General features: G+C 31.6%; 1 protein-coding gene across 1 annotated transcript in view; it reads right to left on the bottom strand.

Moving 5' to 3' along the window:
• LOC127706498 (uncharacterized) overlaps positions 1–15767 on the bottom strand; it is an 89661-nt gene extending 73894 nt beyond the window's left edge. Inside the window, exons 1-5 of the mRNA XM_052211149.1 lie at positions 15665–15767; positions 6324–6491; positions 5648–5794; positions 5330–5443; positions 644–904 (exon numbers count right to left, since the gene is read on the bottom strand). Of these exons, the coding sequence (XP_052067109.1) occupies positions 644–904; positions 5330–5443; positions 5648–5794; positions 6324–6491; positions 15665–15764 (790 nt within the window). The 5' untranslated portion in view covers positions 15765–15767. The remainder of the gene's footprint in view (positions 1–643; positions 905–5329; positions 5444–5647; positions 5795–6323; positions 6492–15664) is intronic.
• Between the last annotated feature and the right edge of the window lie 595 nt (positions 15768–16362).

The following is a 16362-nucleotide window of genomic DNA, read 5'->3' as shown; positions in this document are numbered from 1 at the left end:
AAAACATTTTATGCAAATAGCAAAACTATATTTTCTGTAAAACATTTTTTTGCAGAATGTTTTTTGGATATTTGGAAAATATTTACTTTAAATGTTGTTAATATATAAAATACCAATTGAAGAAAATATAATTTTTTTATATTATAAAATATCTACGTGATATTTTAGAACAATGTTTGAGAACATGAATAAAAGATATTAGCAAATAATATTTTGTTAATGTTGTAAAAACATTTTACTTAAATGTTAGAAATAAAACATTTCAAAAACAATAAAATAAACATTTTTTTTATGTTTAAATGATATCTTATTGAAATATTTTGTGAGAGACGTCCATATGACATTTAAAAAATGTTTTTAAAATGTTGTGTGTTTGCTGGGTAAGCCTTTATCACTGCACATAACTTGGTATCTATAAGCATTCAAAACAGACATATTCATGATATCTTCCAGCACAATATATTCAAATAAAGATGCCTTCAGTATAAATTTTCTGAAAAATTAAAGGGTTCCAAAAAGGTTTTGGGAATTTAGGAAAGTTTGTAAAAATTGCAACATAAATTAAAATGTTAATTGCAGAAAATACTAATTTACCCTTCTAATTCTACTGGGGGAGGAATGAAGAGAAAATAAGGTTCTGTACCTCTATAAAATTTTAATGTTGTCTTCATCTCTACTAAACCAACTTTAAAATCCCTGACATAATGGTCTGCATCAAGTCCAACATTCGGCTGTAAATATTTAGCTGACATTACAGTCTCAACCAAACCAAACATGATAAAGTTGCTCCATACAATTGGATGTCCATCTGTGATATGATTCGGGTCATTTTCTATCTTTATCTTTTTTTGTATGCTATCAAAAAATTGACCATGATTTTCCAGTATAGGTGGTGCTTCATCAACTGTAAATGGTTAGAAAGATAATTAATAAGGCAAAAGTAAAAACAGCATTTCCTCCTTCTCAATTGTCCCTTTTGAACGAATGCAGAAATGGTGTTCCATCATAAAAGCATTGCTCTGAATATCACTGACAGCAAAAAATGTAGTTTGCAACAAAAATAAAAATACACAATTGATCACAATTGGAATTTACAAAATGAAGCTAAATTTCTTCATTGGTCCATTTAAGTACCAAGTTTTGGTTGGGACTGACTAAAATTTCTGAAAACTAGATCAAATCAATGGTTGGACTTGCCAAAATTTTGAAATATGTAGACTTGGGACTCACCCATGTAGATCGAGTCCTACCCAAAACCCTGGATTATATAATTCATAATTATTCAATCAGGCTGGAATGTTTTGGAAAGGTGTAAAATTTCAATGCAAAATAATTGATCTTAAATCTTCATATTTATGAACAACTGAACAGTATAGAACAAAAATAACATAGTTATGGTAGTGTTAAGTTACTTTTCCCCCTTTTTTATAAACTATGTCATCCTAGTTAAAATAGGTAACCCTCATTTAGCCTCTCTTGTAGAAACTACCGTTAATTCAGAAATTATTGCAAGGTTTTTATTAATGCTAATTACAAACATGTATGAGACTGGATGAGTATTGCAATAATAAGAAGTTGCATTATAATATCTGATACATATATTTGTATGCAGCTTGTCCTGAAATTGCAATGATTAATCTAAAATTTTGGTAGGTGACAAGTCATATTCCCAATAATAAATGGTTGCAATTATTTCTGAATTTACAGTTTACAATTTCAACTAATTAGTTTCCTTTATTTATTAGCAAGTAATCAAGAACCTACGGAAGCCCATAGAGGACCTACAAAAAAATAATATTATATCGTTATCTCAATATATATATATTGTTATTTCGATATAATTAAATTGTTATCTAGATATATTTATATTGTTATCTCAATATTTATATCGTTATATCGATATATTTATTTCGTTATCTCGATATAATTATGTTGTTATCTCAATATCATTATATAGTTAAGGTGGGGTTATGGCACCTTTTTGCAAATAACTCAAAAACTTATACAGATATCAAAATCTAGCAGAGAGTAAAATTGATCAGTACATTATGATCTGCCGAAATTTAAGTTCAGGTTGATCGGAAAATTCGTTTCAGAGCTATGGCCCTTTGTTTGCAATTTTCCTCAATTTTTTATAATTTTGACAATATTTTGAAAAGCTAGAGCCTTTTTTTTTATTATTATTATTCCAAAATATTTCCTGTTTACAATTATCTTAGTCGTCCAGGTAACAGATAAAGGTTCCCGGTTTACAGAAATGCCATCTATACAGGGGCAATTGAAAGCTAACAAAGTCCATTTTAACCTTTATTTAACATTAAGTTTTAAAAGTTTTAAATGTCTTAGGCCCGCTTGAACTAGTATATATATCTTCAATATACACGAGGTCATAATAAATGAGATGTAGTAAGAGAATTAATAAGACAACTCTTTCCTGGGACAAATTGGCTTTATTGTAATAAAAAAAATGTACACAGGAAAATATCAATATAATGGTTTTGTCGTTAGGATTTACTGTAACTGTAAATTGATCCTCCAGTGGGTTAGCAAACGCTCCCCGACAGTTGTCCGACCTCGTGTATATTACAGATATATATACTATTTCAAGCGTGTCTGGGACCTATATTGAAAATCGACAGTTCTACGCATTTTCGTGTCAGCTACAGATTGATACAAAACTTTAACGACATTACATTTTTGCACCGGCAGTTCGATCGGCTTCCCTGGTCTGTCGCTTTCTTCTTTTCATCCTGATTATGCATGAAATATTTGCGACTGGACGTTAAGCAAACATCAATCAATGTAAACAGAAATTGACATATCAAGCAAGCGGATCAAACTGTAAGCGCAAAAAAAATAAACCTGTCTTTCAAGGTTTGGCATCCATCTGAAGCGCGTGAAATGAAGAATGTTCGATTAATCTCCCAGTGGTGTTAGCAGGCGCTGACCGAGAGTTATCCGACCTCGGAAAATAGGTTCAAATTATGAGATATTTCATTGCATAACTTTTTTATTATTACATGTAAAATGTCGGTTTATGGCTCGTTTTAAAGAAAATGGAATATACCTTTGAAAATTTTAAGATGTTGATCCAGACAATTTAATTGAGGTCTGGAGCTGGCATGTCAGTAACTGCTAGTATTCCTTTGTTAGTTTATGTATCATTGTCATTTTGTTTAGTTGCTTTTGTTACCTATTCTGACATCGGACTCAGATTTCTTTTAAACTGTGTTTTACTGTACGTATTGCTTTGTGTTTGTTTTTTTCTACATTGACTAAAGGTATAGGGGGGGGGGGGTTGAGAACTCACAAAACATCGTTAAACCCCGTCGCATTTTTGCGCCTGTCCCAATTCAGGAGCCACTGGCCTTTGCTAGTCTTGTATGATTTTTAATTTAAGTTTCTTTTATATATTTCGGAGTTTAGTATGATGTCCATTATCACTGAACTAGTATACATTTTTGTTTAGGGGCCAGCTGAAGCACTCCTCCGGGTGCTGGATTTTCTCGCTGTATTGAAGACACATTGGTGGCCTTCAGTTGTTTTCTGCTCTTTGGACGGGTTGCTGTCTCTTTGACACATTCCCCATTTCCATTCTCAATTTAATTATACATAAATAAAATATAACGAGAAAACGAAGACCATTCTTGATTTGTCGAGTTACTGACGTTGTGTATATTATAAAATTAAAAAAAATATTCAAGCAAACCTGGGGCCTTTAGTTTTCAATAAATAAGCAAAAATATATATGCGAAATTCTGCAAATTTGGGTATTTTAAGAGAAGCAAAATCTGAAAGTTTTGCCCACAAGACTTTATTGTAGCTCTTAATGATCTGAACAATTTCCAATTTAAACTAAGGCTCTAGCTTTTAATCTAAAATTTGAATTGAATGAATTTGATTTAATCGATAAAAACAAATTAGTAACTGTAATTTGAAAATTTAGGCGAAATGTATTTCTTACTCTAAAAGAAGCATATAAATATATGCAGTGTTGTATATTTATATATATTTTAAACTATACGATGAGGAAAAGTAACATCTGACCACCGAAAGCTTTATTATTGTAGAGCCTAGGTGGTCGAGTGGTAATGCGCGTTGGGCATAGTGCAAGGCGATTTGGTACCACGATATCTCAGGAGCATGAGTTCGAATCCCATCGAGGGAAGAACAAAAAATTTGCGAGAGCAAATTTACTGACCTAACCTTGTTGAGCTGATGTTTAGACGTATTTTAAAATATATATACATATACAACACTGCATATATTTATATAATTCTTTTAGAGTAAGAAATACATTTCGCCTAAATTTTCAAAATTACTGTTTCTATATTTCCATATCTACTACCAATGAAATCCTTTATGTAATTATCATGCAATTATATTTTTTTGATATTGTATGCGCTTATCATAATGCATAGGGAACTATGTATTTCTTTTAAACTCAATGTTAAATAAAGGTTAAAGTGGACTTTGATAGCTTTCTATTGCTCCTGGATAGATGACATTTCTGTAAACAGGGAACCTTAGTCTGTTACCTAGAGGAGTAAGATGATGAAAAACTAAAAAGGCTCTAGCTTTTACGACTTTCAAGATATTGTCAAAACTGAGATGAAGATTTGAAAAAAATGCAAATAAAGGCCCATAGCTCTTTAATAAGTTTTCCGATTCAACCTTAACTTAAATTTTGGCAGATACAGATCATTATGTACTAATCAATTTTACCCTCTGCTAGAATTTTGATATATGTATAAGTTTTTGAGTTATTTGCAAAAAAGGTGCAATAACCCCACCCCACCTTAACTATATAAATATCGAGATAAAGATTTAATTATATCGAGATAACGATATAATTAAATAGAGATAATGAAATAAAATATATGGAGATAACGATATAATTATATCGATATAACGATATAAATATCGAGATAACGATATAATTATATCGAGATAACGAAATAAATATATGGAGATAATGATATAATTATATCGAGATAACAAAATAAATATATCGATATAATGATATAAATATCGAGATAACGATATAAATATATCGAGATAACGATTTAATTATATCAAAATAACGATATATATATTGAGATAACAATATAATATTATTTTTTTGTAGGTCCCCTATGGGCTTCCGTAAGAACCACATGCAACTACACTGTACCATCATATTATGCTTCACAATGTCCATAAAAAAGTTTACGGCAGAACACATAAATTTACAGTCTGTTACTAGCCCTCATCAAACTGTCGGAGCAGAAATAACTATTTAAACTCCGAATATAAAAATATCAATTATAAATGATCTATCTGTACTTACTATTTTCACAATGTGTACCAGAAAAATTGTCTGCACACTGGCAATTAGCAGCTAATCCATCTGCACATGTCCCTGGGTAGCACCTGGTACTATCCGTTCTCCAGGAACAGGCCTCTGTAAATAAAAATTTAATCATAGAATATGCAGTACCTCAAACACATCTTCTGTTTGTGGTTTACCCGTGCAGACCACTGAAATTCCCATTAATAGGTTAGATTTGAACCAGTAAAAATAAAATAATGTCATTTAAACTACTAAAAGTATATGTACATCCATGTATCCATGTTGTATAAATTTAAAATCTATTTCATCTCTTACTTTGACAAGATTTTCTGCTATCTACGTCTCCAGTATAAGCTTTCCAGTACGGCCTTTCAGCTATCTCTCCATCACACCAGCCACAGATCTGATTCTGGTTGTTATCAGTACACTTTCTATACAAACAGTTATCAATCTTTCCACACACTGAAAGGAAAAAGCATATATTACCACAGCCACAAATTCAACACAGACCCTCCCATCAACTTAAATTCACCATTACATATTATTAATGTAGATAGATATGATGCAAAGAAAACAATACATAGAGGATATCAATTTTCACTGGAAATCTGACTACAATTCACTGCAGTATTAATATAACTTTGTATACAGATCTTGTGAAATGTAATATAATATTAACTAATTCTATAAATAATTTTGACCCAACATGCTTGATTGCAGGCAAAAAATGAATATATGGTTTCTTTTGTTTTGTTTTAACTACAAACATAAAAAAAATCCCATTGCATTTTTTGATCAATATAAAGAAATTCAAGATCTTTTTAAAAGACAGATATTAAACATTGGATTCACAACTTCCATTACAAATTACAATTAACAATGCATACTTTCATGACTAAATAGCTCTAAAAAAAATTGCAATCATTCTTATATAAAATGTAACATTACTAAAATCCAACAATTGTATCCATGGTTACTGACAAGTACTTACTGTAACAGTATTTATCTCCTCCATAGAAGCCATCGTTACAGCTACTACAAACGTCCACAGCAGTACATGTACCGGTACCCTGTCGTATATTTCCTGCTCGTGTGATCTGCACATCATCAGTATAATATTTTTCACATGCCGATGGATTTCCTTTTCGATCACAGTGAGCTAAAAATAATATACATACATACATTACCAATTTCTAATTGGCATATATACATTATTTCTATCTTCATTGCTGTTTCACTGCTCAATCCAAACAGGTGGATATTGTAATGGATGTGAATACTTGTGACTCCAATTGTTATCATAGTTTCACTGCTTTCTTAATATATTTATTCAGTTACTCAAATTTAGCTGATATATTACTTTGCTATAGATCTACTAACCTAGTGCTTATTTTCAAACTTTCCTTTAGTTTTATGTGTGCATGCTGCTTTGTTTTATCTGTTTTGTATACATTTTCATGTTCAGTAAAAATGTCAGCAAAGCTAATGCTTATATGTTTTATACTACCTATGCTGAATCAAAATATAGTTTTACTTTTCTATTCTATTTTATAACAACTCGTTTATTCAATATTTCTTCAATGCCATATATTATCAAATCATTATCTTAGAAAGTCATAAGTTTTTCCTTAAAACTTGATCAGGAGTTGCTGCAGTGGAGAGAGCGCACAATTGGAGTGTGTATAAGCTGGCAATGAAGCTGCCACCCTTCTTATACAATCTAAATTCCGCCTAAATAAGGCTTCAGCTGGCCAGAATCGATCAATTCCACTTAATTTAATTTTCGGATTTTACTTCTGAATTAGCCTTGTTTTTTATTTAAAAGTCAACATTTGACCATGTTTTCCTAAACTTTTGTACATATTGATTATTATAGAAATTTGTGTCTCTGTTCAGCAAAAATCAAATATCAGGTATCTGATGATCAAATGAATCAAATAGGGGTTTAGTTTGACACTGATCCATTCCTGTTACAATATTAATGGTTTTCTTTTACTTTAGGGGTCCCAACCTAGTTTAAATAATTATGACGAGTTAAAAGTCTATTTAAATTGTTTGCTGTGACGCCTTCTTACATTGGTACCCATATAGAGCTATACTAACCTATCCTAAACCCTAAACCTTACCCTAACCCATACCTAAACCTAACACTTAGTTCCAACCCCAAAAACCTATCCCTACCCTAGAACATCCCCTAACCGAACTATAACCATAAATGAACCCTTACTCTAAAGTATAGGGACCCCTAAAGTGAAAGAGGGTCATATTAACAACTTTCAGTGTTGTGCACAGAAAATGAAGAGGCAAAAATGGTCAAAATATGTCGTGGAAGTGTTTAATCAATTTGCATGTTAATTGACTTTATGCCTACAGTACAACATAATATTCAAAGGTTACATGTATACTGGCATATATTTCACACCATATGCCATGAAAATCTGCTGTTCACAACTGCAAATTCCATTGTTTTAATGGCAATCGGGAACACAGATCTTTGTATCTGCCGAAGCGATAGCCAGTAATAGGTTGCAATATTTCCAATCACAAACATATGTAAGCGTACTTTTATTCCGGGGTATAGATTTCACAATAGTAAATTTACATTAGTGTTGTCTTTCCGTAAATAGTGTGAAACAGAACAAACAAACAGGTAAATTTTGTTAATTTTAATTATCGATTACCCAGATTATAGAGTTCTCAATTATAGATTGCTTTTTCCATGTAATAGGTACATATCTAATTTGATGGTGTCTGTCATTGTCTTATTTCCTTGAAGAATAACTTTAGCCAGATGCAGATGACATTAATTATCCTTTTTCATTTTTGCTTAATAAAAGTACAATTTAACTTCAGGAATTTGATTTGTGTGTCTTGTATGCAATATATATATTCGTATATATTAGGCTTGTTTATATAATATGAGTCATTAAGTGCATATGGACTAAACTTATTCAGATACGCTCACCAATATAAGCATATTGTTGAAAATGCACGCAGAACAGATTTATTTATATTTTTAATAGTAAAGCATTTGTTTATCATATTACATGGATAGAAACCTATGTACTAGATTATTAACTTTATATATGGTCAGAATCTTATTGTATTTAATTTGTAGGGTATTTATTTAGTTATTGTTTATCATCCTGATTTTATCCAGAAATTAAAGAACCTTAGTGAGCATGCTCACATACCCCACGCCCCCAAATTGTCAATAGGTAAACAAAATCTCACCAGATTCTTAAGTTCAAAGACTCATAACTCCTACAAAAGTCATCTGATAAAAATTTCTTGTGGATATGCACATCTTCATATTATGACATTATCTACAAAGTTACATAAAATTCTGTTGTGTGGTTTCAGAGGCGTTGCGATGACAAGATTAGGACTGACGGATGGACGGACTGACGGACAGATGGACGGGTCAAAAACATTTGTTCTGTGGGGTATAATAAAAACGAATCCACCTCAGAAGTAGTTGTTTTATTTGCATAGAAAGTGCTATTACATAATTATTTTCTATATATATGTGATAAATTTTAAACCATAAAGTTATTTATTTGTATTTAGAAAATTTAAAACTACAAAGGTACCCAGCACAAGGCACAGGCATACCTTAAGCAGTCCACGATCAAGTTTGAATAATTACGTCTGCCAGAGTCCAGATGGGTCAACTTGCATAAAGACACACAAACCTAATTCATGAAGTTAAATTGTACTTTTATTACACAACTGCAGAATCGAAATATAACGAAGTTTTTGACTGGGTGACATTTCTCAAATATACGAGTCAGGTACCTTGTGATATATTCAAGTATATAGTTGTTTGGGGTTTTTTTCAGAGACAAGTGCCTGTGTTTTATTGACTAGAAATGACATATGGCAGATTCCATATAAGAAATTGAAATGTCTGTCAAAATGAATAAATAAATAAAAATAATAATTACTGATATTTTAAAGATAATCTGTGAATTTTTTGAGGAATAATGATGTTAGAAGAAATTATAAAAAAAAATTTTGGATATGATTGTTTCCGTTTAAAGTAGAAATGATTAAAACAAGTTGAAAAAATGCAAAAATTTTGACAGAATTAACTCCCATTTTTTTACACAATGTTTATGTGTTGCAATGCTTTATGTTGACACTTGTATACTGGTATTTACTAGTGTAGTCTGGTTATTCAAACATCCCTGTTCCCAAATTTGTTACTTTTTTTAGTCAAAAACATCTGTGATATATATTTTTTTTCACTTTCAAATATCTTGCTTTATAGCTCAGTGTCTGTCAATAAATCTTATGTCAGGAACATCGCTGTAAAAACTTTCAAAATCATTGTAGGTTCCAATATATGCCAGTTAAAACTGTAAGTCATGCTGTGCATAAGAAAAAACACATGTTGATTCTTTCATTTAACTTTATTCAAGCAATAGTTTTAACTTATATGTTTCCTACATAAGATCTGTCAAAATTGTTTTCTTATGTCTGAAACATTTGAATGTGCTAACAGTTAAAGTTCTTTGACCTGTAGTGAAATCTTGTTAGATGTTAGCCTGCAGTATTTTCCAGGAGTTTTAAAAATGACTTTCAACTAGGATTTGATTTCCAATGTCAGTCAAAAAAAACAAATATATATTGTCTGTCAAAATATCTTATGTATGAAAAATCTTATGTCAGAATCAAGTCTTAAATTTTTTGTCAGAAACTCAATTTGTCTGTCAAATCTTATGTCAGAAATAATAAAGTCTGTCAAATCTTATGTCAGAAAAAATAAAGTCTGTCAAATCTTATGTCAGAAATGATAAAGTCTGTCAAATCTCATGTCAGAAAAAATAAAGTCTGTCAAATCTTATGTCAGAAAAAATAAAGTCTGTCAAATCTTATGTCAGAAACAATAAAGTCTGTCAAATCTTATGTCAGAAACAATAAAGTCTGTCAAATCTTATGTCAGAAACATAATATTTAAGGCTTCGTTTATTTAAAAAGGATGATGCTCATAATTTTTTTTTTGGTCAAATTGTCTTTATCTTTATTAGTAAAGCATGTATTTATGACCGGACTGGATCGCATGTCAATAAGTGGGGGAACTAGCTGACATTCTGCGACCCAGTTCTGATCATATTATTTTGTAAGGGAACTAACTCTGAATAGTGATGGTAGAGCATAGGTAACGCATTGTCTGGTTTACTTTAATTTACCGCACAAGAAGTCAATAAAACACTAAGTTTGATGATTGTATATTAATTATTCTCGAATAGATAGGCATTCATATTTACAACACAAGTCATACATGTATACGAATATGCGACTAAGTCACCATGATGTGAACAAAGCCTGAAAATCTCTCATCCTCTAAATTACACAAAGTTAATATATATCCATGTCCCTTTCTAAACCCATTCTCCTAAATCTCAATAATCATTTAATGTATATCCTAGTTACTTGACCAATCAAAATACATAACTCCCAAAAAGGGGAGGGTAATTATTTTAATTCTGACTTTTGAACATATGGTCCCTTAGATACCTTTTTATCAATTACGTAACAATGTAACTGAGTTTTGACATGTTGATATTCTAACACTTTAATTCATCCTAAAAGTAATAAAGAAAATATAGATTTATATAATATTTTAAACAAAACTATTCAAAAATATTGCTAAGGAAAAATACCTCATTTTTCCTTGGTGATATATTCAAAAACAGAAGTTCATTGCTTATGATTTTTGCCTAACGTGCTTATGGGAGTTGTTTCACTTTCTTATATGGAATCTGCCATATATCTAAAAATTATATACTTTATAATTTGTAAAAGCAGTATTACTCCATATACCATGTATACAGTAAAGTTTTCGGTGATATATCTATTGGTTCTCGGGTTCATAATATCAATTAGTTTTTTGGAGTTCTCAGAAAATTGTTGTACCATATTTCATGTATGATTTTTTTTACAGGAAAATTTACACTAATATATAACATAATATCCTCATGAAAATTTATTTTTGCATGCTGATTTTGATATTTTTAAAAAAAGACCATGCCCCATTTTTTTTTAGACCCTGGCTACGATTATGCTGAAATATAACTATGACAAAAAAGTTATTGTTATGTTGGACACTAATTGCAGGAATGCTATGTTAGGTACAATGTAGGAACCTATTAATTATGAACGTAACAATAATATTTGTATCTACAGTTATGCTGTGTTAGTGTTACATTAAAGCCTTTCAAAGTATGCTGGGAAATGTAATATAGTATGTTCCATATGTATGTAATATATTAAAATACAATGGGTCATAATATCAATACGAATTTTAAATGATTAACAGTGGCGGATCCAGAACTTTTTATATAAGGGGGCCCACTGAATGCCAAAAGAGGGGGCCCGCTACAGTCATGCTTCAGTAATTCCCTATATAATCAACCAGATTTTTCCCACAAAAGGGGGGGCCCTGGCCCCCAGGGCCCCCCTGGATCCACCTATGATTAAATTCATGTGGTAAAATTAAAGTTTAAAGTGACATGCAGATACTTCAAGTTCCTGTGCGTTTTTACCCCTATCTCTTTTCTAGTTTTTTTATGAATATAACAGTATAATAATGACTGCACAATTGAACTTTTCAAACAGGCATTGAAAGCTGGTATAACTTCAATTCAAAGAGGAAAATTGCAGAGTGGAACTGTGTAGTCTGCAAAACCAACGCGCACATTGCTACATCACTCATGTGTGATGGCTGCCTAGAGTGGTTCACCAAAAATGTGTCAGAAGAGAACATGCACCCAAAAGCACAAACTGGATATGCAGGAGCTGCCATGGTAAATATTAAAGTATATAATCTGTTTGCAATATTGTATCATTGAATTGCTTACGAATAAAAGTTTTGAAGTTGTATTTTAAATATATTTAATACATACATATGGGACATACTGTATACTAGCTGTGGAACCGTAGCCCATAGGTCCTTATGATATTTTTGACAATTTGCAGAGACATCTATGGTCCGCAAATTGTCAAAAAATATCATAAGAACATATATGAGCAACAGTTGCGGCTTGCGCAGCTAACTATATATCCGATATTACTTTTCCCAGCATACATTGAAATGTGTAGACACAAATATTATAATTTGATACTTCGTAATTAATCGGTTCCTAACCCAACCTAGCATTCAGGCAATAAGTTTCCAACGTAACCCTTTTTTTTTTTGTTACGTTTTCAACGTAATCTTAGCCAGTGCCTTTTTTTCATAGTCCCCCCTAAAAAGACTTTAAGAGTGTTTTGGATACACAACTAAACAAAGGAAATTCTACACTAGTGTAACTTGTCCTTTGTTAAACTGTTACACACATATGTGAAATGAAACTAGCGTAGTGTGTCGTTTTCTACAGAAAAAATCGTCTGCATTTCATGGATTCATTTCCTGCAAAAAGTGACTTCCGGTGAAAATTAAGACCGAAGAAGGATTCAAAACACAAACGAACTTGAAAGTACTAAACTTCAAGGAGTCATAATAAAATAAACTGAGATGCGGACTAAACGTTGTGAAAGGTCCCGTTTATCAATTCCCGGCATCTCCACTCCTAATAATACCGACCGTACGAGATCCTCATGGGTATTTAAGGTCGCTAAACACACCCCTAGACTAAACGTCCATATGGGACAGCAAACGGCTGTTCAACCAACCTGAGACTACTATAACATAAGACTACTATAACATAACTGTGTTATAGTAGTCTCAGATGCAACTTAGTTTTATTTTAAGCTTAAATATTTTGTAATTGTAGATTTGTATGCAGCTTGGTGACATGCTTATCTGCTGACTTTGTTTTCTTTGGCCAAAAACGGGACTTAAATAAATGTCCCTATTCCAAATTGCTATGATATGAAATTTCATCATTAATCATTTCTTTAAATGAACTTATCTCCAGAACTGTGTTATCTGCATGTTTGAAAAGCAAATTACGCCAAACGACTTCACAGTATACATTGTACATAACGACTGTTTTAAGTCTGATGATACAACAATCTATACTAAACTAAAATTACATAACATGTAGCTATTCACGGGTTCGCCAAACTTTTGATGATGTACTATTTCACAGCTCATTCATCGAAATCAATTATTCATTACAAAAAAACAAACAAGTATGAGGGTAGGAATGCCCTTTACCGCCAGGCGTATAATGGTAATTTTCGGCTATGGTTAGCGTCAACTTGATTTACTTTTTATCGTGATTATCAGTCAAATTATCATTATCGTGAACTTACCTATTAATGAAAGAATATGCTTTAATTGTAATGACAATACCATTGAAGATGAGAAACATGTAATTTTGAAATTCCACTATATGCAGATTTTCGTGCTGTATTGTTTAGTCATGCTAATTCTTTTTGTCATGATTTTAATAGTATGTCAGATGACGATAAATTTGTATTTTATTTAGTGATGAAAATGTTTACTTTTATACTGCCAAAATCTGCTATGATATTTTACTGAAAAGAAAATGTTTATTATATTCTTAAAATGTATACTTTTTATTATGTTTTATGTTTTATATTTTATGTGTGTATATATATATATGTAAATGTATATACCTTTTTTATAGTCTCTCGTAACTCTTTTTAGAGTGGCTCTTGTTTTATATGTGAAGTTGTAATATTATGCAAATGTTTTAAAAGAGGTGAGACTCAAATAAAATATTGTCTTGTCTTGTCTTGTCTTGTTTCAAAATAAAATGAGATCAAAGGGGCCAAGCTGTTAAAATCAATTATCTTTCGTGTTTTTCTTTTAAAATCTTCAATCTTTTACTCATACCAAGCTAAATACATGCAGTATTTACATCAAAGCAAGTTAAAACAACAATCATGATTTTCAAACACACAACAATAATACCAAATTTAGCTGTGTATATATACCAATTAGCAGTAATCATACATTTGTACATAATTAACATTTGATAATTAATCATCAAATTGATGGAAAAAAAAACAAAAAACATTCATATAATAATTCCCCAATTTTTATTCAGGAAAATATATACCAAGATAAACAACAGTATACAAAACATAACATAGAAGCTAAAGACTGAGCACGATATTTGATTCGTTTGTTTTGATATGATAGAATTCAAGTACCCTTTATAAAACCTCTAGTGCCTGTAAAAGGACTTTCTCCTATGTAAGGCTAAAACATCATCGTCAAAATCAATGCAAAAGTAAATGAAATATTGTAATAGACAATTAAGGTATGATTAATAGCAAAAGTGTAGGACTATCTGTATCTATTCCACACTCTCGGAATCCGACTTTTTGAGTGTAGGGCTATCTGTATGCATTCCACCCTCTCGGAATCCGACTTAAGGAGTGTAGGACTATCTGTATGCATTCCACCATCTCGGAATCCGACTTAAGGAGTGTAGGACTATCTGTATGCATTCCACCCTCTCGGAATCCGACTTAAGGAGCATACCTTATGGATATATGAAACTCTTCAACCAACGATAAGATCAACGTAAAGGGATGCTTGTTTGGCTGAAGATAATGACATCAGGGTAGTTACAGTGTACCTGTCTGGAAATTGTTAAGTAAAAGAAAAGGAGCATCGTGCTTTTCGAAGATTAGGTGGCTGGCCTGATGTATCTCATTATTTTAATTAATAAGCCCTTCTTCTCCAGTGACAGTCAAAAGTATCTATTCTTTCTCCTTGGCAATCTACTCTGTTTAGATTGTACCAAATGGTGTATTGTCAACATGTTCTTGTCCTGATGAACTTATATGTAACTCAGTGGTTGTCGTTTGTTGCTGTTTATCATATTTGTGTTTCATTCATTATTTTGAAAATAAATCAGGCCGTTAGCTTTCTCGTTTGAATTGTTTTACATTTGTCATTTCGGGCCTTTTTTAGTCGACTATGCGGTATGGTTTATGCTCATTGTTGCAGACCGTACGGTGACCTATATCTGTTAACTTCTATGGCATTTGGTCTCTGGTGGAGAGTTGTCTCATTGGCAATTATACCACATCTTCTTATTTTTATATTTACAGTTACAAACTGTTGCTCTATAACACTTACATGGCGTTGTCAGTTTGTTTTCGACTTGTGAGTTTGAATGTCCATTTGGTATCCTTCGCCTCTCTTTTACTGTTGATTCATAAACTATTTCAAGTATCTACCTAGATTAAATTTCTTTCTAGACAGTATTACCGAAAATTATGATTCATGTTGTAGAATTTTAATTTGACATCATCATTATAGTTTGTTTAATAGGATAATGATATTCAAAATTGCTTGCAGTCTCTTATAGTTGGTGCTATATTATACAATTTGATACTTACGATAGCATGCGACAGTCAGACTATCGCTGTGAGAGAAGTCGTGATTTACCGCATGGCACCCAGCAGGACAATTTAAAGGACCACAATTCCAGTTCAACATATACCGTCTCTGTAAACACAATAAAAGGTCCATCTGGATACTTCTATAAATTAGGTGGACTATTAAGTCCATTTTCTGGGCATATAACTGTTGGCGGAGTATTAGTCTACTTATATTTGTGTAATCTACTTATATAACTGTTAGTAAACTCTTTGTCTACTGATATATAACTGCTGTTGTACTGTTTAAGAAACTATACTCTTGTTAGTAATCAGTAGTTCGGCTTTGATCATGATTCATTACACATTTTGTAAACTTTCAAAGTTAGATATTGATAATTCAAATGTTTTGTCTATTTAAAAAATCGTGGAAATAAGATGATGTATATAACTCATACAGGAAAAGTTTACCTAGTTATAGATGGTTTGGCTATTTGTTTTATGTCCCATTTGCCTATATACCTCTGATTCTTACACCAAGAATTGTTTTCAAATCATTTTAATCTGAGTGTAACGGATGAAAATAAACAAATCCAGGTCTGCACAACGAAAGCCCCAAAACATGGTAGGGTTTACTTTGATTTGCACATTCAGGAATCATTCTTACAGGTTAGTAACTACCAGGAGGGCGAGATTATTTGACTGGGCTGGAATATGGT

Source organism: Mytilus californianus, unplaced genomic scaffold, assembly GCF_021869535.1.
Source record: "Mytilus californianus isolate M0D057914Y unplaced genomic scaffold, xbMytCali1.0.p SCAF_6, whole genome shotgun sequence".
Classification (NCBI taxonomy): domain Eukaryota; kingdom Metazoa; phylum Mollusca; class Bivalvia; order Mytilida; family Mytilidae; genus Mytilus; species Mytilus californianus.
Note: the sequence above shows the minus strand (reverse complement) of the source record. Positions and strands in the feature narration are given on the sequence as shown.